We start from the raw sequence: 24,183 nt of genomic DNA on the forward strand, positions 1-24,183 counted from the left end.
TCAGGGGCTGACACTGAGATTGAGGATAAGCTGTAGGCTCTAGAGCCGCAGTAAATGAAGCCCAGAACATATTTATTTGTCAGAAAAGGTTTCCCTTCCCAGGGATGTCCTAGCTACTTTGTTTAGACATGTTACTGCATCTTACTGTAGCAGTCATAGCAGACCTACTGCAAATCTATGAGGATGGTTAAGAAGAAAGAGGGAAGATTTATAGTAGGAGCTAAGGTGGGATGGAAAAAAAGGACACACGGAGAGCGCAAACAGACTAAATGGATTAAAATGTTTTAATAATAAAACCAGGACTCAAAGGTCCAATAAATGTAAAATAAATACACACATGTATACCACCAATTATTTCACATGGATAATTAAAAACAGGACACTCCCTACTGATTCCACGGTATTATCCTAAGAAGCTGGGCACATAAAAAATTGTATACTCAAGTTGCTATTTCTTTGTCTTTTAGCAATGCATTGCAATATGTCCCATAGTTGGAAATCATTTAATAATGTAGCTTCTTTAGAACTAATGTTGCTCAAAAGTTCCTTAAGGAATTCCAGATAACCATTAGGCACATAAGTATGTACTTGTTCTAATATCATTAGCTGCACAGTTGATTTCCAAATTAATTTGGCAACAAATACTCCACTCAGTGGGGCAGAAAGAACACTCAGCACTGCAGCGGCTCCGTCAACCGCTCTCCATAGATTAGTGTTGCGGTAATGATAAACGCCTTCCGCTTCCAAGTGAGTCCGAGACCGGCGGCGCTGGGCGTCCCCGTGCGCTGACTGGTTATGCTGCTCACTCGTGATGGGTGGATGTCGGTCACGGCCCCCGTTTAGCAAAGGAGGCCACTGGAGGTGGCTTGAAAACCAAAATCTCGGTGCGGTGCGATGCAGTGCAGTAGCGGATGGTATCCGTGGCAGCTACAGGAGTCCCGAAGCCTGAACCCTAGGTGGGATGGATTGGAAACCAATAAGGGATGAAAAGGAATCCAGATGTAGAAACTTTTAGAAGTGGAGTGCGCATCACTGCAGACTCCAACAACATGGCTCCTCTGGCAATGCTTCATTCCCTAACCAAGATGGATGCCAATAATGTATCTGTGCATGTAGAGCGCCATTTTGTCACTGTGTATGAATGACATGGTGTAGGAGGCTGTCCACTACGCTTCCTTGACCTGTGACTTTACCCCGCTATTACCCCTTTTCCATAGCCTTGCACCGCTACCTGAGACAAGTAACAGTCACTGGCTGGTGAGCTGTCTACACCCCTGCTCTGCTACAGGGTATGCTCCATCTGATAACCCAGCAGTGTGGCAGTGAGTACAGACGTATCTTCACTTGTGTTAAATAAACCACATTGCCTGGTTATGTCATTCATTGGGCATTGCCTGAATTACAACTGCTGTGGTGTACAGTACTCTGCTGAACACCAAACTACACACACATTCCCTACAAAAATGACTTACAGCACATTTAATTATCTTTGGGAATTTTTGCATTAAAATACATTTGTATCATTCTGTAACTAGTTATGTTTTAGTTATTTGTGCTGTCCTTGGTCCTCTGAGATACAATAAAGCACTTTTGTTATCATGTAGTGGCAGAAATAAAGGATCCTGAGCAGCTCTTGCTTAGTTTTCTTTCCTTCCACGCTATCTTATTTATCCATAAAAGTAAAAGTGTGTCACAGATTATTATATACTATAAATGTCATCACAAAATGCAAAACATGCAGACATACGGTGTCTAGAGATTTGTGGGTCCAATAGCAGTATTTCAAAGGGACTTCCAAGTCCAGGGAGGGACAACTTGTGCAGCACTGCCATAGGAGGCATATCTAGCTCTAACAAAGGGGCATGTCTAGAGCAAAATATGTCATGTCCCCATCAATCCCCTATATCACCATGTACATATAGTTACTCTTTATATTTGTATATGTCAGAGGTATTTCTTCTGAGATATATATATATATATATATATATATATATATATATATATTATACCCCTTTCACACTGCCAATACCGGATCCCACTCGGGAATTGGAAACGGGTCCTTCCCAGGTGGGATCCAGCATTGGCAGCTGCTGCAGGCTTCCCCGACCTGGCAATATGCCGGGCGGGTTGCCATAGCAGCGGGAGGGTGGAACCGGCGCTGGGAGATGAGATCCTCTCCGCGCCGCCTCTCCCTGCTGTAGTAAACGGGTCCCGGGACGCATCGACCCGGGAGCCCATTTACGCAGCCACTGACCCAGTATTCAACCCGGGTATAACACTGCTTTATTCCCAGGTTGAATTGCCGGGTCAGGCGACCCGCGATTTCGGCTATGGCTATGCCCCTTTCACACCGCACGCCGACCCAGCAATATGCCAGGTCGATACTGGATTATTTGTGCGGTGTGAAAGGGGTATTACTTTCCAATTATTATCTCTTCCGATGCCTGTAATTATTTGTTTATCTTGAAACTGAACTTTCACAAAATATTTGAACACCCAGTGTATTTAGGCCCATGGCTACAAATAGTTTTAAAGTGTAAAATGTATTAAAAGTCACAGAATACTAGAGATAGATACATAAAACAAGTTTGTAATACACAACTGTACAATTTGACAATCCTGAGGTTAAGATCCCCCCTCCCCACCCTACTGTAAGGGTGCTTTTATTCAAATATGGAGCATCATAATGTACATTACAATTTCTTTACCGATATAGTGTGTGTGTGTGTATATATATATATATATATATATATATATATACATACAGTATATATGTACACACACACAGTATATATGGCACTCACTGCACAGTGATACACAGATTAAAATTCCTTGATTAATCCAATGTTTCAGGACCTTTATTGCGTGTCTTTTCCACAGCAGCTGACCCTTTATTCAACTGCCATGCTGTTATACCATCATGGTCTCTCTAATTTATAGTACTTATATCATCATTGCCCCCATAAATTCCATTTACGACCCTCCTCCCCATCAATTATATCATCTAGGTCTCCATCAATACTTTATATCATCATGGTCCCCATCAATCCCATAAACCATCATATATTCATCTATATCCAGATAACTAATATCCACATGTCACTTTGAATCGCCCATATCACCATTCCTCCCTGAATCTCCAGTATCTGCAAATCCCACTCCAGTCTTACATTACCAGGCCGGTTGCCTGCTTCCTCTCGCCGAATGCTATTCTGTTCTGCACAGGTTTGCTTTCTGCTCAGGGTGGAAGGAGGCATCAGCATTCTTTCCTTCTTTTGACACACTTTAATTGTGGAGCTTAGTTTGCTGAGTAGTCGGCAGTCACATAACAGGGGAGCTCATTAAGCACCTTTCTGACCTTGCAGAGGGGCAATGCCTAGCACAGCAAGGGCAGTAGCTCCACCCATGAACTTGGTGCATAATGTTTATACATTGGTATTTGTGTGCTTCTTAATAGACTTTCCCATATAAAAAGTATTGGTATAGCTCAATGTTTAACATTTCTGAGGAAATATAAAATAGAAATAGTTTTGTGGAGTCCGGATGGCTCTGTGGCTTCCTGCTAACACCAAGAATGCATTTTAAATGTTCAATTAATGAAATCTCTCTCCCCACAACCCAAATTATCCTTATGCTTTTGGATGTAATGTGACATAACTGCATTCAGCAATCTGTCAAACTTTTCTGATCAGAGAGAGAAACATTTTGCACTCCCCATAACTACCATTTTAACATGCTAATGTGTGCACCTACCCATACAGATGAGCTGGCCATGCAGAAACAGGACCATGACATCACATAATGCAAATTACATTTGCAGTGTTCTTTTACATTCTTGCAGTTTTATAAGTGATCCCTCATGTCTATGAGGGCTTTGTTAAAAATAATTGTCAGTCTCTAATATAATACCATTTTAATTATACTCCATTAAACATTTACAAGCTGACAGTAGCTATTTTTCTTTCTATCATGTGTTCTGTATCATTTATTAGGTAGTAACATTACAATTATTCCCCATTCTCAGGTTCAGGACATGGTCCATGGAGTGACCACAGAGGAGTGTCAGACAGCCCTACAGAACCATGGCTGGAATGTTCAGAAGGCTATCCAGTACCTAAAGGTATGGTAAATACTCTATCAACTCTTATACACAGCAACGAGGCTGCACATAACTGTGGAAATACGTTTTCTCTAAAGGCAGATTTGTTTGTATTCTTATTACAAATGCAGGTTTTATACTTAGTTCTCCCTAAACCATATTGGACACAAAATATCAAAATAATCTGCATGTGATTGGTAAACTGAGGACACTGCATGTTCAACATTCTAATACAAACTCAGAGGTTATTTAGAGTTGTTAGGAAACCACAAAAAGCACAGTAATGGGCAAAACCATGTGGCACTGCAGGTGGGGCAGATGTAACATGTTTAGAGAGAATTAGATTTGGGTGGGGTGTGTTCAAACTGAAATCTAAATTGCAGTGTAAAATAAAGCAGTCAGTATTTACCATGAACAGAAACAATATCACCCACCCAAATCTAAATCCCTCTGTACATGTTACATCTGCCCCACCTGCAGTGCACATGGGCCCTCATTCCGAGTTGTTCGCTCGCAAGCTGCTTTTAGCAGCTTTGCACACGCTAAGCCGCTGCCTACTGGGAGTGAATCTTAGCTTATCAAAATAGCGAACGAAAGATTTGCAATATTGGGAAAAGACTTCTCTGTGCAGTTTCTGAGTAGCTCGAGACTTACTCTGCCAGTGCGATCAGTTCAGTGCTTGTCGTTCCTGGATTGACGTCACAAACACACCCAGCGTTCGCCCAGACACTCCTCCGTTTCTCCAGCCACTCCCGCGTTTTTCCCAGAAACGGTAGCGTTTTTTCGCACACACCCATAAAACGGCCAGTTTCCGCCCAGAAACACCCACTTCCTGTCAATCACATTCCGATCACCAGAACGAAGAAAAAACCTCGTAATGCCGTGAGTAAAATACCTAACTGCATAGCAAATTTACTTGGCGCAGTCGCACTGCGGACATTGCGCATGCGCATTAGTGACTAATCGCTCCGTTGCGAGAAAAAAATAACGAGTGAACAACTCGGAATGACCCCCATGGTTTTGCCCATTAGGGTGCTTTTTTGGTTTGCTAAAAACTCTGAGTAGTCCCCTCAGTGTCTTTAAAACCTTGTTACAGTAATGGCAGCGTGATTTGATGGATGCTATGTCAATGTTTATGTCACACTCAAGTCGGTTTGTGTACCCGGACTTGGATCAGGGCTTGGAGCTGCCGATGAAGCTGATGGCTGGAAACTAGGAGGTCGGATAAAGTTTCTGCACATGTGCAGGAGTCAAAGTTACTGCTGAAGTGAAGATAGATGCAGAGTAGGGAACCTGGGGAAGTTAGGGACTGACCTATGTGTTGACATCGGATACTGCACTATACTGAATAGTGGCAAACTGCTGCTGGACTCTGAAGCGGTACTTTAGAATATGTTATAAACAGTTGGACAAATACTGGTGGTCTGAATACTCTAGGGCACTAGATGGACTAGTGGAGTTTCTTGGGACTGGTGAGACTATGGGGTATATGCAATTGCGGTCGAATTCCCGAAATTGACGAATTTCGGGTCATTTTCGACCAAAAAAAAAATTCGCCTATGCAATTCAGTGCTTTCCGACCAAAAAAACGGACTTTCAAAATTCGACTTTTTGAAATTCGAATTTTTGCAAATTCGACTTTTCTGCAATGATATAAGTGCTGCAATTTGACCAAAGCATATTCAATTCAAGTTTGGAAATTCGACAGCAGTGCTTTTAGACAGCAAATTCGTCATTTTCAATCCGCCACACTTTGGAGGGTGAAAACAAATAAAAAAAATTTAAACATTTTTTTTTTGTGTTTTTTTTTGGGAATAGCAGATCTATTTATATTAGAAGGGATTAGGTACTTTTTTTTTTTTTTTTTTGGAGGCACAAATATTATTTATAGATTTTTTAAAATATTTATTTTTTTATTTTTTTTTTTATTGCTGGAACGGTAAAATCCTAAAAAAAAATGGCGTGGGGTCCCCCCTCCAAAGCATAACCAGCCTCGGGCTCTTCGAGCTGGTCCTGGTTCTAAAAATGCGGGGGAAAAATTGACAGGGGATCCCCCGTATTTTTAAAACCAGCACCGGGCTCTGCGCCTGGTGCTGGTGCCAAAAATACGGGGGACAAAAAGCGTAGGGGTCCCCCGTATTTTTAACACCAGCATCAGGCTCCACTAGCTGGACAGATAATGCCACAGCCGGGGGTCACTTTTATGCCGTGCCCTGCGGCCGTGGCATTAAATATCCAACTAGTCACCCCTGGCCGGCGTACCCTGGGGGAGTGGGGACCCCTTCAATCAAGGGGTCCCCCCCCCCAGCCACCCAAGGGCCAGGGGTGAAGCCCGAGGCTGTCCCCCCCCATCCAATGGGCTGCGGATGGGGGGGCTGATAGCCTTTTGTGATCATGAAAAGAATATTGTTTTTTCCAGCAGTACTACAAGTCCCAGCAAGCCTCCCCCGCAAGCTGGTACTTGGAGAACCACAAGTACCAGCATGCGGGAGAAAAGCGGGCCCGCTGGTACCTGTAGTACTACTGGAAAAAAAATACCCAAATAAAAACAGGACACACACACCGTCGACAGTAAAACTTTATTACACACTGCCGACACACACATACTTACCTATGTTCACACGCCGACATCGGTCCTCTTCTCCATGTAGAATCCACGGATACCTGAAAATAAAAGATCAATATACTCACCTCAACCAGGGTCCAGAGATAAATCCACGTACTTGTAGAAAATAACAAACCGGACACCCGACCAAACGGACTGAAAGGGGTCCCATGCTGACACATGGGACCCCTATCCCCGAATGCAGAGAGACCTCTCAGTGACAGCTGTCACTGAAAGGTCTCTAAAGCCAATCAGGAAGCGCAACTTCGTTGCGCTCACCTGATTGGCTGTGCGCTGTCTGAACTCAGACAGCGCATCGCACAGCCCCGTCCATTATATTCAATGGTGGGAACTTAGCCGCTAGCGGTGAGGTCACCCGCCGGTCAGCGGCTGACCGCGGGTTAACCCCACCGCTACCCGCAAAGTTCCCACCATTGAAAGTAATGGAGCGGCTTTGCGATGCGCTGTCTGACAGCACAGACAGCGCACAGCCAATCAGGTGAGCGCCACGGAAGTAGCGCTTCCTGATTGGCTGAAGGGACTTCAGTGACAGGAGTCACGTGATGTCCCGGCATTCGGGAGAAAGGGGTCTGATGTGTCAGCATGGGACCCCTTTCAGTCCGGTATGGAGCGGGTATTTGCGTTTTGTTTTTTTTACAAGTACGTGGATTTATCTCTCTGGACCTGGATGTACCTCTGGACGCTGGAAGGTGAGTATAATTTTTTCACAGGTACCTCGGATCGTCGGAGACCGTGGCAGTCGGCGTGTCAACATAGGTAAGTATGTGTGTGTCGGTAGTGTGTAATAAAGTTGTACTATCAAGGTGTGTGTGTACTGTTTTTATTTGGGTATTTTTTTTCCAGTAGTACTACAGGTACCAGCGGGCCCGCTTTTCTCCCGCATGCTGGTACTTGTGGTTCTCCAAGTACCAGCTTGCGGGGGAGGCTTGCTGGGACTTGTAGTACTACTGGAAAAAACAATATCTTTTTATTATCACAAAAGGCTATCAGCCCCCCCATCCGCAGCCCATTGGATGGGGGGGGACAGCCTCGGGCTTCACCCCTGGCCCTTGGGTGGCTGGGGGGGGGACCCCTTGATTGTAGGGGTCCCCACTCCCCCAGGGTACCCCGGCCAGGGGTGACTAGTTGGATATTTAATGCCACGGCCGCAGGGCACGGCATAAAAGTGACCCCCGGCTGTGGCATTATCTGTCCAGCTAGTGGAGCCCGATGCTGGTGTTAAAAATACGGGGGACCCCTACTCTTTTTGTCCCCCGTATTTTTAGCACCAGCACCAGGCGCAGAGCCCGGTGCTGGTTTTAAAAATACGGGGGATCCCTGCCCAATTTTTCCCCTGCATTTTTAGAACCAGGACCAGCTCGAAGAGCCCGAGGCTGGTTATGCTTTGGAGGGGGGACCCCACGCCATTTTTTGTTCCGGGTTTTTCCCGTTTTTGTAAAATCGCGGCAAAATCCGCCAAATCGGCCGATTTTCGCCCGCGATTCTGGCGAATCCGTTTTTCATTGAATATGGTGAATTCCGGAAGCCACCTTCCGGAATTCACCTGTCGAATTAAGTCGAATTAAAAAACGGCGAAAAATTGCCGCGATTCGCCGTGAATTGCATATACCCCTATAGCTGCATACCAAACTGGTACTGATGAGTACTGGGTTGGTATCGGTGAGACGTTGGCAGAACACTGGGCTGGTTCCAATGGGACTTTGGCTGAACACCAGTCTGGGACTGATGAGATGTTAACTGGACGCCAGTATGGTACCAGTAAGATGTTAGTTGGACACCAGGCGGATACCGGTGAGGCTTTGGATGAACACTGGGCTGGTGATGGTGGGATGTTAGCTGGACACTGGGCTGGTAGCGACGAGGCTTTGTCTTAATAGGAATCCTTGGGAGGAGCCTCCAGGGAAACACTCTGGGGTAGCACAGGTACACGAGTCACACTGAGAGGAAAGAGACTTATTGCAATGCCAGCTTGCTGGCTCAACAGGGGTCGCCTTTTTGGAACTACTGAAAGCAGATCGGCCAGGAGTACAGAAACTAGTTTCCTATTAGTAGACACTGTTCATCTGATCTGATCAAACATGGTGACATCCATGTTCTGGAGCCGGTGGGAGAGCATTGCCATGTGGGATGCCAGGACCCACCAGTACACAGAGATGCCAGCCGGGACAAAGGTAAAGTCACCACCGACTGGACTCAGAGAGCAAGGTTCCTGCAGTAGCGCCAGCCGCAAACGAAACCCCTGCACAACATGGTCCAGACCAGACAGCACCCGGACTATTAAGCAACGGGGTCTGAGTATAAGGTCTCCCAGAGGTCTATCCATGTAAATACTAAAATGGCTTACGGTAATCAACACTATATATTGAATCATATCTATGGGATATATAGTCGTGTTATGGTGCAATTTAGTAAAACTTACCTGTCTGGCTACTTTCTCCAGTAAATGGCCCCTGGAAAGCAACACGAAGACTGACATATCAGGAGTCCGATATGTAGTTTTCTTGCTGCGCAAGTGCCGGCAGTGCCACAGTCAGAGTAGCAGCAGCAGCAGTGGCGGAGGGGGTGTAAGTAGTGGCTATCAGCATACTGTGACTCAGCATATGCCGGGTCACCTCACTAATAGTAGCGGTGGTGCGGAGGGCAGTGCAAACGGGCAGTGGCGGCATCTGGCAAATAGCAAACTTAGGTGACTCTGCATATGCGTATGCTGGGTCACTTCACTAATATACTCTGTATTAGGGGTGGATTGGGATCAAACACCAGCCTAGAAAATTTTTAGAAGCAGCCCTCATGGGAGCGGAGTCTGTTGAGGGGGAGGGGCCTATCAATAGGTCGGGGTCACTCCTCAGAGGTCCTGATTCTGAGATAGACACAGTTGGGGCTTCCTTTGCTTTAAGTTATGCTAATGTTTACCTGCAATTTTATGCAATGGTGCTACAATGCCCTTCCCTGATGTACATCTGTACGTCTGAATATATAGGACTGATATGCCTATTTCAGTGTCTGCTGACACTGCTGTCATGCCTTTAATCGACTTCTGATTGTATTGATTTTTCATTCTACAAACCAAGTTTTTTTTAACCTTACGTGTTTCAAAGTACAGGGAGGGAGCACACACTACATACAGCACAATACAGGGAGGAGAGCACACACTACATACAGCACAGTACAGGGAGGGAACACACACTACATACAGCACAGTACAGGGAGGGGAGCACACACTGCATACAGCACAGTACAGGGAGGGAACACACACTACATACAGCACAGTACAGGGAAGGAACACAAACTACGTACAGCACAGTACAGGGAGGGGATCACACACTACATACAGCACAGTACAGGGAGGGAACACACACTACATACAGCACAGTACAGGGAGGGAGAGCACACACTACATACAGCACAGTACAGGGAGGGGAGCACACACTACATACAGCACAGTACAGGGAGGGAACACACACTACATACAGCACAGTACAGGGAGGGAGCACACACTACATACAGCACAGTACAGGGAAGGAACACAAACTACGTACAGCACAGTACAGGGAGGGAACACACACTACATACAGCACAGTACAGGGAGGGGAGCACACACTGCATACAGCACAGTACAGGGAGGGAACACACACTACATACAGCACAGTACAGGGAAGGAACACAAACTACGTACAGCACAGTACAGGGAGGGGATCACACACTACATACAGCACAGTACAGGGAGGGAACACACACTACATACAGCACAGTACAGGGAGGGAGAGCACACACTACATACAGCACAGTACAGGGAGGGGAGCACACACTACATACAGCACAGTACAGGGAGGGAACACACACTACATACAGCACAGTACAGGGAGGGAGCACACACTACATACAGCACAGTACAGGGAAGGAACACAAACTACGTACAGCACAGTACAGGGAGGGGAGCACACACTACATACAGCACAGTACAGGGAGGGAACACACACTACATACAGCACAGTACAGGGAGGGAGAGCACACACTACATACAGCACAGTACAGGGAGGGGAGCACACACTACATACAGCACAGTACAGGGAGGGAACACACACTACATACAGCACAGTACAGGGAGGGAGCACACACTACATACAGCACAATACAGGGAGGGAGCACACACTACATACAGCACAGTACAGGGAGGGGAGCACACACTACATACAGAACAGTACAGGGAGGGAACACACACTACATACAGCACAGTACAGGGAGGGAGAGCACACACTACATGAGCATAGTACAGGGAGGGAGAGCACACACTACATACAGCACAGTACAGGGAGGGAGCACACACTACATACAGTACAGGGAGGGAGCGCACACTACATACAGCACAGTACAGGGAGGGAGAGCACACACTACATACAGCATAGTACAGGGAGGGAGCACACACTACATACAGCACAGTACAGGGAGGGAGCACACACTACATATAGCACAGTACATGGAGGGAGCACACACTACATACAGCACAGTACAGGGAGGTAGCACACACTACATACAGCACAGTACAGGGAGGGAGAGCACACACTACATACAGCACAGTACAGGGAGGGAGCACACACTACATACAGCACAGTACAGGGAGGGAGCACACACTACATATAGCACAGTACACGGAGGGAGCACACACTACATACAGCACAGTACATTGAGGGAGCACACACTACATACAGCACAGTACACGGAGGGAGCACACACTACATACAGCACAGTACAGGGAGGGAGCACACACTACATACAGCACAGTACAGGGAGGAAGCACACACTACATACAGCACAGTACAGGGAGGGAGCACACACTACATACAGCACAGTACAGGGAGGGAGCACTCACTACATACAGCACAGTACAGGAAGGGAGCACACACAAGTAGTGAAACACAGACACAGGGGACCAGCGCAGCAGAATCTGTCCCAGTGGCCAATCCGCCCCTGATTACATACATACCACCACAACATTACATGAATAGCACCACATTACACGAATAGCAGCACATTACACGAATAGCAGCACATTACACGAATAGCAACACATTACACGAATAGCACCACATTACACGTATAGCACCACATTACAGGTATAGCACCGCACAACACGTATAGCACCGCATTATACAACTAGCACCACATTACACGTATAGCACCTCATTACACAAATAGCACCACATTACATACGTAGCCACCGCATTACATAAATAGGCCCATCATCACGGACAGACATTGGGCAGCTGTAGGGCTGAAGGACTTTGCATTAGAGATTGTCCCAGGGCTGGCTGTGAATGCAGCCTGATCAGCAGGCATCCTGAGAACAAGGTAAATCCTGCTCCTGTCCAGTCCCCAAACCATACACTGTGACCGGGGATGCCCTAAACCTTACACCATCATGATAATGCAAATAATGTAATTAAAAATAACCTCTCTGCCGGGTCCCCTTCAGTGTTCAGATGCCCCTCTGGCCTGTTCAGTGAGAGTTCGGGAGCTAGGGTGGCGGCGAGTGTAGTGAACCCGGCTCTGACCATCGCTATGCTGCTGCTCCCGGGCCGTGCTCGTTGAAGAAACCTTTGGCCGGGGCCAGAGAGAGGATGCTGCTGGGCGGATTAACTTTCTCCAGGTCCCCCGTTGGTAGAACAGCTTCACCACTTTTCACGGCTAGCGGCACCTGAAAGTGCCCACTAGCCTAACTTCCAGATTGCGTTCCAATGAACAGCAAGTACTGGAAGCAGTGTGAGCCAACCCAGCCTGAGTGTGAATCGGCCTAGCTGAGTCGGGGGGATGGGACCAGCCCATCGGAATCTGTCACGGTGTCCTGGTGGGCCAATCCGCCCCTGCTCTGTATATATAGTACTAGTTTGAGTGGTGATGGGGGCACTGCGGTCAGATAGCAGAGTGAAGTGTAATTGGATACCTCTGCGCTAGTACTCTAAGTGAATATTGGAATGGAGAATAACGCACTCATTGAAGCAAATACTGTAGAAAAAAAGGTTTTTTATATATATATATATATATATATATATATATATATATATATCTTTAAATGACCGATCAAACATACATTAAACAACATATACTAAATACATCAAATCAATGGAAATATATACAAAAGCTCATGCAATTCCCTTATTTATTCAATTGCTATAGGAGGTGGATCCTAGATAAAAAAAAAAAATATATATATATATATATATATATATATATATATATAAAAAACAGAATGTCATTTCTCACTGAGCTGCTCAAAAGTGCAATATGTCACACCGCACCAGGTGCCAATAATATCCTCAGTCTTATTAAGTAGATACTAAGCAGTTTCCAATATTAGAAAATGGATAGTAGTCAAAATACAGACGCTGGAATCCCGACACTGCTCGGGATACCAGCGCTGACATCCCGATTGGGAGCACAATACCGACCCCGTCATCCCGATGCCTGAGAGGTAAGATGGGAAAGACTGTTAAATTTAGTCTGGGGGGAGAGGGGATTAGGTTTAGTCTGCGGGGAGAGGGGGGTTAGGTTAAGTCTGCGGGGAGAGGGGGTTAGGTTTAGTCTGCGGGGAGAGGGGGTTAGGTTTAGTCTGCGGGGAGAGGGGGTTAGGTTTAGTCTGGGGAGAGGGGGTTAGGTTTAGTCTGCGGGGAGAGGGGGTTAGGTTTAGTCTGCGGGGAGGGGGGGTTAGGTTTAGTCTGCGGGGAGAGGGGGTTAGGGTTAGTCTGCGGGGAGAGGGGGTTAGGTTTAGTCTGGGGAGCGGGGGTTAGGTCTAGTCTGCGGGGAGAGAGGATTAGGTTTAGTCTGGGGAGAGGGGGTTAGGTTTAGTCTGCGGGGAGAGGGGGTTAGGTTTAGTCTGCGGGGAGAGGGGGTTAGGTTTAGTCTGGGGAGAGGGGGTTAGGTTTAGTCTGCGGCGAGAGGGGGTTAGGTTTAGGCTGCGGGGAGAGGGGGTTAGGTTTAGTCTGCGGGGAGAGGGGGTTAGGTTTAGTATGCGGGGAGGGGGGGTTAGGTTTAGTCTTCGGGGAGGGGGGGTTAGGTTTAGTCTGCGGGGAGGGGGGGTTAGGTTTAGTCTGCGGGGAGAGGGGTTAGGTTTAGTCTGCGGGGAGAGGGGGTTAGGTTTATTCTGGGGAGAGGGGGTTAGGTTTAGTCTGCGGGGAGAGGGGGTTAGGTTTAGTCTGCGGGGAGGGGGGGTTAGGTTTAGTCTGCGGGGAGAGGGGGTTAGGTTTAGTCTGTGGGGAGGGAGGGGGGTTAGGTTTAGGCACCACCAGGGATGCTTAGGGGTAGGCTGCTGGAAGGGTTAGTTTTAGGCTGGAGGAAGGGAGGGTTAGAGGGGGCATTTGGATAAGGTAAGTATACTTACCTTCCCCCTGTCAGGATTCTCACATTCGGGATGCTGCGGTCAGAATATTCTGATCGCCGACATCCCGACCCCAACCCCTTGTATCCAATCAATCAAAAGCCATTGCTGAATAGTTGCTGTTGGTTATACTCTTCTTTATTACAGGTTATTGCCACCCAAATCTAAAAATTCAGTTCTGGGTGGAACTGAGTAATATAAATGAAAAAAAAAATTCCTCCTCTTGTTTCATATGGCAACTGGAAGTGACCTCAAATCCAGTCTTTTCTGCTACACTGGTGGGCCTGTTAATACTAACATGGGGTCATTGGAGCCCCTCCCCGGTAGACTTCTGCTTTATTTAAATGAGAAGTTCATCGGAGCTGAGTTTTGACAACCCAAACAACAAATATTTCCTGGTTGCAACTTGCTTTATTGTTATATGACGAAGGGTATTTCATATTTCCGATTATACTGTACATTAACTTAGTTCTACTGAGAACTACTTTTTTTTTTATAGCTTTTTAGAGTGGAATTGGGCTTTACTACTCCTTGTTGTCTTTGCACCTTGAAACTCCTGTGGAGACTACCAATCACACTGCTTTCTTTTGTGCTGCAGGTTGAGCAGTTGTTCTGCCTCGGACTGAAGACCCGAGTGGAGTGCCATAAAGTGCTGGAGATGTTTGACTGGAATCTGGAGACTGCTAGCTCCCACCTTCTGGAGTCTTACAGCAGCTCTCAGCACAAGTAAGGGAACTGAGCTTTCCCTAGAGTTATATTAACAATACTATATTCACTCTCAGTATACACAGAGTGCCCTAATATGTCATATACTGTGTAGCAACTCTTGACATTTAGACTTAACGATTAAATAATTATAAAATGGTCACAAACTCTAGAAAGAAAAGAAAGGCACAGCAGCATTCCTCCCAGAAATGTACTGCTGTGCCAAAATCAAAAAAGCATCTCCAGATTATTGGTGATTTATTTACAGTAAATGAAGTAATACTATTTCTCTGACGTCCTAGTGGATGCTGGGAACTCAGAAAGGACCATGGGGAATAGCGGCTCCGCAGGAGACTGGGCACAACTAAAGAAAGCTTTTAGGTCACCTGGTGTGCACTGGCTCCTCCCACTATGACCCTCCTCCAAGCCTCAGTTAGATTTTGTGCCCGGCCGAGGTTGGATGCACACTAGGGGCTCTCCTGAGCTTCTAGAAAGAAAGTATATCATTAGGTTTTTTATTTTACAGTGAGACTTGCTGGCAACAGGCTCACTGCAGCGAGGGACTAAGGGGAGAAGAAGTGAACCTACCTGCTTGCAGCTAGCTTGGGCTTCTTAGGCTACTGGACACCATTAGCTCCAGAGGGATCGACCGCATGGAACTGGCCTTGGTGTTCGGTCCCGGAGCCGCGCCGCCGTCCCCCTTACAGAGCCAGAAACAAGAAGAGGTCCGGAAAATCGGCGGCAGAAGACATCAGTCTTCACCAAGGTAGCGCACAGCACTGCAGCTGTGCGCCATTGCTCCTCTTACACACTTCACACTCCGGTCACTGAGGGTGCAGGGCGCTAGGGGGGGCGCCCTGAGCAGCAATAAAAACACCTTGGCTGGCAAAAATACCACAATATATAGCCCTAGAGGCTATATATGTGATAATTACCCCTGCCAGAATCCATAAAAAAGCGGGAGAATAGTCCGCAAAAAAGGGGCGGAGCTATCTCCTTCAGCACACTGGCGCCATTTCTCCCTCACAGCTCCGCTGGAAGGAAGCTCCCTGGCTCTCCCCTGCAGTCTACACTACAGAAAAGGGTAAAAAAGAGAGGGGGGGCACTAAATTTAGGCGCAGTATATATAACAGCAGCTATAGGGGACATAATTCAGTTAGTCCCTGCATTATATAGCGCTCTGGTGTGTGCTGGCATACTCTCACTCTGTCTCCCCAAAGGGCTTTGGTGGGTCCTGTCCTCTGTTAGAGCATTCCCTGTGTGTGTGCGGTGTGTCGATACGGCTGTGTCGACATGTTTGATGAGGATAATGATGTGGAGGCGGAGCAGATGCCTATAGAAGGGATGTCACCCCCTGCGGGGCAGACACCTGAGTGGATGGACTTATGGAAGGAATTGCGTGCACGTGTCGACTCCTTACACAAAAAATTTGACGACATGCCAAATGCGGGACAGCCGGCTTCTCAGCTCGTGCCTGTCCAGGCGTCTCAAAGGCCATCGGGGGCTCTAAAACGCCCGCTACCTCAGATGGCAGACGCAGATGTCGACACGGATACTGACACCAGTGTCGACGACGATGAGTCTAGTCTAATGTCCACTAAGGCCATTCGTTGCATGATTGAAGCAATGAAAGAGGTGTTACAAATTTCTGATATAAACCCAGGTACCACTAAAAAGGGTATTATGTTTGGGGAGAAAAAACTACCCGTAGTTTTTCCCCCATCAGAAGAATTAAATGAAGTGTGTGAAGAAGCGTGGGCTTTCCCTGATAAAAGATTGGTAATCTCTAAGAAGTTACTAATGGCGTTCCCTTTCCCGCCAGAGGATAGGTCACGTTGGGCGACACCCCCTAGGGTGGATAAAGCGCTCACACGTTTGTCTAAAAAGGTGGCACTACCGTCTCCGGATACGGCCGCCCTCAAGGAACCTGCTGATAGAAAGCAGGAGGCGATCCTTAAGTCTGTATATACACACTCAGGCATTATACTTAGACCAGCTATTGCGTCAGCATGGATGTGCAGTGCTGCCGCTGCGTGGTCGGATTCCCTGTCAGAAAATATTGACACCCTAGACAGGGACACTATTCTGCTAACCATAGAGCATATAAAAGACTCAGTCTTATACATGAGAGATGCACAGAGGGAGATCTGCCGGCTGGCATCTAAAATAAGTGCATTGTCCATTTCTGCTAGGAGAGGCTTATGGACTCGCCAGTGGACAGGGGATGCAGATTCAAAAAGGCACATGGAAGTTTTGCCTTATAAGGGTGAGGAGTTATTCGGGGATGGTCTCTCGGACCTAGTTTCCACAGCAACTGCTGGGAAGTCAGCATTTTTACCCCATGTTCCCTCACAGCCTAAAAAGGCGCCGTTTTATCAGGTACAGTCCTTTCGGACTCAGAAAAACAGGCGTGGAAAAGGCGGGTCCTTTCTGTCCAGAGGCAGAGGTAGGGGAAAAAGGCTGCAACAAACAGCAGGTTCCCAGGAGCAAAAGTCCTCCCCCGCTTCTTCCAAGTCCGCCGCATGACGGTGGGGCTCCACAGGCGGAGCCAGGTACGGTGGGGGGCCGCCTCAAAAATTTCAGCGATCAGTGGGCTCGCTCACAGGTGGATCCCTGGATCCTGCAAATAGTATCTCATGGGTACAAACTGGAATTCGAGGCGTCTCCACCCCACCGGTTCCTAAAATCTGCCTTGCCGACAACTCCCTCAGGCAGGGAGGCTGTGCTAGAGGCAATTCACAAGCTGTATTCCCAGCAGGTGAGTCAAGGTGCCCCTACTTCAACAAGGACGGGGTTACTATTCCACACTGTTTGTGGTACCGAAACCGGACGGTTCGGTGAGACCCATTTTAAATTTAAAATCCTTGAACACATACATAAAAAAATTCAAGTTCAAGATGGAATCGCTCAGGGCGGTTATTGCAATCCTGGACGAGGGGGATTACATGGTATCCCTGGACATCAAGGATGCTTACCTGCATGTCCCCATTTACTATCCTCACCAGGAGTACCTCAGATTTGTGGTACAGGATTGCCATTACCAATTCCAGACGCTGCCGTTTGGACTCTCCACGGCACCGAGGGTGTTTACCAAGGTAATGGCGGAAATGATGATACTCCTTCGAAGAAAGGGAGTTTTAATTATCCCGTACTTGGACGATCTCCTAATAAAGGCGAGGTCCAAGGAGCAGTTGTTGGTGGGAGTAGCACTATCTCAGGAGGTGCTACACCAGCACGGTTGGATTCTGAATATTCCAAAATCACAGCTGGTTCCGACGACACGTCTACTGTTCCTGGGTATGATTCTGGATACAGTCCAGAAAAAAGTGTTTCTCCCGGAGGAGAAAGCCAAGGAGCTGTCATCTCTAGTCAGAGACCTCCTGAAACCGAAACAGGTATCGGTGCATCACTGCACGCGGGTCCTGGGAAAGATGGTGGCTTCTTACGAAGCAATTCCTTTCAGCAGGTTCCATACCAGAATTTTTCAGTGGGACCTGTTGGACCAATGGTCCGGATCGCATCTTCAGATGCATCGCCTAATAACCCTGTCTCCAAGAACCAGGGTGTCTCTGCTGTGGTGGCTGCAGAGTGCTCATCTTCTAGAGGGCCGCAGATTCGGCATACAGGACTGGGTCCTGGTGACCACGGATGCCAGCCTTCGGGGCTGGGGGGCAGTCACACAGGGAAGAAACTTCCAAGGACTATGGTCGAGTCAGGAAACTTCCCTACACATAAATATTCTGGAACTAATGCCCTAAGTCAGGCAAAATCCCTGCTTCTACACCAGCCGGTACTGATCCAGTCAGACAACATCACGGCAGTCGCCCATGTAAATCGACAGGGCGGCACAAGAAGCAGGATGGCAATGGCAGAAGCCACAAGGATTCTCCGATGGGCGGAAAATCACGTACTAGCACTGTCAGCAGTGTTCATTCCGGGAGTGGACAACTGGGAAGCAGACTTTCTCAGCAGGCACGACCTCCACCCGGGAGAGTGGGGACTTCATCCAGAAGTCTTCATGCTGATTGTAAATCGATGGGAACGACCACAGGTGGACATGATGGCGTCCCGCCTAAACAAAAAACTAGAGAGATATTGCGCCAGGTCAAGGGACCCTCAGGCGATAGCTGTGAACGCTCTAGTGACACCGTGGGTGTACCAGTCAGTTTATGTGTTCCCTCCTCTGCCTCTCATACCAAGGGTGCTGAGAATAATAAGAAAACGAGGAGTAAGAACAATACTCGTGGTTCCGGATTGGCCAAGACGAGCGTGGTACCCGGAACTTCAAGAGATGATCTCAGAGGACCCATGGCCTCTGCCGCTCAGACAGGACCTGCTGCAGCAGGGGCCCTGTCTGTTCCAAGACTTACCGCGGCTGCGTTTGACGGCATGGCGGTTGAACGCCGGATCCTGAAGGAAAAGGGCATTCCGGAGGAAGTCATTCCTACGCTGATTAAAGCCAGGAAAGATGTAACTGTAAAGCATTATCACCGCATATGGCGGAAATATGTTGCTTGGTGTGAGGCCAAAAAGGCCCCAACAGAGGAATTTCAACTAGGTCGATTTCTGCATTTCCTACAAGCAGGAGTGACTATGGGCCTGAAATTAGGCTCCATTAAGGTACAGATCTCGGCTCTGTCGATTTTCTTCCAGAAAGAACTAGCTTCACTACCTGAAGTTCAGACGTTTGTGAAAGGAGTGCTGCATATTCAGCCCCCGTTTGTGCCTCCAGTGGCACCTTGGGATCTCAACGTGGTGTTGAGTTTCTTAAAATCACATTGGTTTGAGCCACTTAAAACCGTGGATCTAAAATATCTCACATGGAAAGTGGTCATGTTATTGGCCTTGGCTTCAGCCAGGCGTGTGTCAGAATTGGCAGCTTTGTCATGTAAAAGCCCTTATCTGATTTTCCATATGGATAGGGCGGAATGGAGGACTCGTCCCCAGTTTCTCCCTAAGGTGGTATCAGCTTTTCACTTGAACCAACCTATTGTGGTGCCTGCGGCTACTAGGGACTTGGAGGATTCCAAGTTACTGGACGTAGTCAGGGCCATGAAAATTTATGTTTCCAGGACGGATAGAGTCAGGAAAACTGACTCGCTATTTATCCTGTATGCACCCAACAAGCTGGGTGCTCCTGCTTCTAAGCAGACTATTGCTCACTGGATTTGTAGCACAATTCAGCTGGCGCATTCTGCGGCTGGACTGCCGCATCCTACATCAGTAAAAGCCCATTCCACAAGGAAGGTGGGCTCATCTTGGGTGGCTGCCCGAGGGGTCTCGGCTTTACAACTTTGCCGAGCTGCTACTTGGTCAGGGGCAAACACGTTTGCAAAATTCTACAAATTTGATACCCTGGCTGAGGAGGACCTTGAGTTCTCTCATTCGGTGCTGCAGAGTCATCCGCACTCTCCCGCCCGTTTGGGAGCTTTGGTATAATCCCCATGGTCCTTTCGGAGTTCCCAGCATCCACTAGGACGTCAGAGAAAATAAGATTTTACTCACCGGTAAATCTATTTCTCGTAGTCCGTAGTGGATGCTGGGCGCCCGTCCCAAGTGCGGATTGTCTGCAATACTTGTACATAGTTATTGTTAACTAAAGGGTTATTGTTGAGCCATCTGTTGAGAGGCTCAGTTGTTTTCATACTGTTAAACTGGGTATGGTATCACGAGTTATACGGTGTGATTGGTGTGGCTGGTAAGAGTCTTACCCGGGATTCAAAATCCTTCCTTATTATGTCAGCTCGTCCGGGCACAGTGTCCTAACTGAGGCTTGGAGGAGGGTCATAGTGGGAGGAGCCAGTGCACACCAGGTGACCTAAAAGCTTTCTTTAGTTGTGCCCAGTCTCCTGCGGAGCCGCTATTCCCCATGGTCCTTTCGGAGTGCACAGCATCCACTACGGACTACGAGAAATAGATTTACCGGTGAGTAAAATCTTATTTTTACTATTATACAGCAGTTGTCAAGAAAGCAGTAATTGTCCGTCTGAATGTAATTATGTGTTGCTACCATAGTGGAGATCCACTAAAACTCACTAGCCAAAGCTCGGCAACCATGACCATCTCTGACCGCTCAAACTACTCCTAGCAGACTAACAGAAGACATATTTTTCTAAATATTACCAAAATAATATAAATGTTGTGCTTTAAAATGTACTATGTAAAATAGGCTGTACCCATAATATCTCTATGATTACATATAATGACATATGCTTGCAAATTTGCTGTGCAATATTGGGCCTATTTCTTTTCTAAATTTTGAATTATGTTAAGACAAATAGATTACTGTTAGTACAGATAGATTATTAAATACTATGTTTCCTACCTTTTTTACTAATTAAATGCATAATATTGTATAATAGCTGTACAGTAGTTCATTGAACACTATTCTATGCTGATATATTAATTGCATTTTATATACTACACCTTATATTCATTTTCAAACTATTATCTGTTTAAGGGTGTGTACACACGGTGAGATATTTTCTTTCTATTTTGACTATATAGTCAGAATCGCAAGAAAAGTTAGTGCAGATCGCAAGGTGAAAGTCACCTTGCGATCCCGATGCGCGGTCCTGCCAGGTCGTCATCGCAAGAAAAGAGACTGTGCAGGCAAGTCAATCCTTGCTAGATCGTGTACTATCTAGTTCATCTCACATGTCAATGACATCTCACATAAGCCAAAATCTCACATAAGCCAAAATTGTAAGCACACATAGTCCATATCTCAAGAAAAGTTAGTCAAAATCGGTGGTGCTGGGCTCTGGGGAGTTTAGGGGAAATCGCAAGTAAAAATCGGGCATAGCAAGGATCTCATCGTGTGTACACACCCTTAGACTTATTCAGGAATCAGATGCCATTATATTTTTATTTTGCTATTTTTTTCAGGTGATGATGTCATAACACTTCTGAGGAAGTTGACGATCTGCACAACATACACCTACCTGGACTCCCTCGCTTAAAGCATTCATGGACATTGCAAGCGCCTCTTATTTCGGAACCAGCCCACACAGGGCTTCCTCAACCCTGAAGGGTCAACCGTTTAACCAACCCAGTGTTCTGCTACATGGACATGTGTTAATGTTGAATCTTCTCTCTTATAGTGTTTTGTCTGTTTGTTTTCTCTCGCTCTCTTTCCTGTTGTTCATTTGAAAAACTCATTGTTTTTATAAAAAAAGATGTGTAATTTTAATATATAAATATCTATATATATGACTAGATATATATATAAATATAAGATATAAAGTTTATTTGAAGAAAGACCAGATTGTGGATATTCCTAGTTATGACTTTGATCTTTCTATTTTATGTTGTGGCTACTGTGAAAGAGATCAATCATAATTGACCAACACAAAGACAGAACGAAGTGGGCAGGGACATTTTTTTTAATTAGTTTTAAATTTACCAGCAGCAATGTTACAAATACAAGCTATGAATACCTTGAACTGGAAAAAAATAATATTGCAGAGTTAATTGTTTATTTTTCTTATCTATCAGAAAATGTGGTTTTGGTTTTATTTATAGTTACCACCATACATTTAATGTGGTTTGGTAATAGCCTGGGAACTATAGGCAGCTGCAAGATTTTGGTGATTTAGCCACAAAATTTAAAGCAGCATTTATTTTAAATAAACCTGGTTTTGCCTTCTTTTTTTTTTTTAACCTGTTTTAAATCTAGCAGTGAAGTTGGCAAAATCTCAAAGCTGCTTGCTATTTAAAGACTAATGCATTTTAGCCTTTAGCTCAAAATCACAGGATATACTATTCATAAATCATATTGTCCCCTTCAGTGAAAAAAGTAATAAATATTGCCTCCTATATTAAATTATTTAAACATTGTTGTTACATGAGTACTAAAATGAATATTGCACCTCTCAAGATGAACTGACTTGGCATCTGGAAGAGCTTGTTTGCAGTCCGTCTATTCAAAATGTGTTTTTTTCTATTACATTAAATAAAGAAAAATAGTAGGTTTTTATTAGGGAACATCCTTACCAAAATAATTCTGGGTACAATATTTTAGTGACAATTCAGCAGTGTTATTTCAATAATTTAATAAAGGAAGCAAAATTATTTTATTAAAGGGGGCAAGATTTATTATGTGATAAATATATTTCAGTGAACGGGGCAATAATATTTATTACATTTTCTAAAGGGGGCAATAATATTTATGAACTGTTCTAAAGGGGACAATAATATCGATTTGTGTACCTAAAGGAAGGAGTATTAAAAATCTATTTCTATAAAGGGGGAATGATTATTTATATACAGTATAAGGGGCATACAAAGTATTTATATACATGGGACTACTAAGAACTAATGCTTTATAGGAGGCACTAATTATTATTTCATGTTTAAGAGGGGGTCTACACATGTAGTGCATACTGTTGATGCTTGTAAAAAAAAAAGCAAGGGGCGTTTGCAAACCTGAAAGTTAGTTAATCGCCCTCTTATTAACTTGAATAGAACTGCACTGAAAATATTTAATTTAACTCACCTTTAGAGGCACCTACAGTGCATCCGGAAAGTATTCACAGTGTTTCACTTTTTCCACATTTTATTATGTTAGAGCCTTATTCCAAACTGGAATAAATTCATTTCTCTGACGTCCTAGTGGATGCTGGGGACTCCGTAAGGACCATGGGGAATAGACGGGCTCCGCAGGAGACTGGGCACTCTAAAGAAAGATTTAGGACTATCTGGTGTGCACTGGCTCCTCCCCCTATGACCCTCCTCCAAGCCTCAGTTAGATTTCTGTGCCCGGCTGAGCTGGATGCACACTAGGGGCTCTCCTGAGCTCCTAGGAAGAAAGTGTTTGTTAGGTTTTTTATTTTCAGTGAGACCTGCTGGCAACAGGCTCACTGCATCGAGGGACTAAGGGGAGAAGAAGCGAACCTACCTAAGTGGTGGTAGCTTGGGCTTCTTAGGCTACTGGACACCATTAGCTCCAGAGGGATCGAACACAGGACCCGACCTCGTCGTCCGTTCCCGGAGCCGCACCGCCGTCCCCCTTACAGAGCCAGAAGCAAGAAGGTGGTCCGGAAAATCGACGGCTGAAGACTTCTGTCTTCTCCAAGGTAGCGCACAGCACTGCAGCTGTGCGCCATTGCTCCTCATGCACACCACACACTGCGGTCACTGATGGGTGCAGGGCGCTGGGGGGGGGGGGGGGGGGGCGCCCTGAGCAGCAATACTGACACCTTGGCTGGCAAACTGGCACCATATATAGCCCCAGAGGCTATATAGGTGCTTTTTAACCCCTGCCAGAATCCATAAAAATGCGAGAGAAAGTCCGCGAAAAAGGGGCGGAGCTATCTCCTTCAGCACACTGGCGCCATTTTTCCCTCACAGCTCCGTTGGAGGGAAGCTCCCTGGCTCTCC

General features: G+C 46.2%; 1 protein-coding gene across 10 annotated transcripts in view; it reads left to right on the forward strand.

The window, feature by feature from the left end:
* The window catches only part of TNK2 (tyrosine kinase non receptor 2), a 544,303-nt gene extending 521,254 nt beyond the window's left edge, over nucleotides 1–23,049 (forward strand). For 9 of the 10 annotated variants that reach the window (XM_063916519.1, XM_063916517.1, XM_063916516.1 and 6 more), the window contains 3 exons: nucleotides 4,025–4,120; nucleotides 14,696–14,823; nucleotides 21,691–23,049. In XM_063916519.1, coding sequence (XP_063772589.1) covers nucleotides 4,025–4,120; nucleotides 14,696–14,823; nucleotides 21,691–21,694 — 228 coding nt within the window. In that variant the 3' untranslated portion in view covers nucleotides 21,695–23,049. The remainder of the gene's footprint in view (nucleotides 1–4,024; nucleotides 4,121–14,695; nucleotides 14,824–21,690) is intronic. The other variant, XM_063916520.1, reaches the window with a different exon arrangement.
* The last annotated feature ends 1,134 nt before the right edge of the window (nucleotides 23,050–24,183 follow it).

Source organism: Pseudophryne corroboree, chromosome 4 (genome assembly GCF_028390025.1).
Source record: "Pseudophryne corroboree isolate aPseCor3 chromosome 4, aPseCor3.hap2, whole genome shotgun sequence".
Taxonomy (NCBI): Eukaryota; Metazoa; Chordata; class Amphibia; order Anura; family Myobatrachidae; genus Pseudophryne; species Pseudophryne corroboree.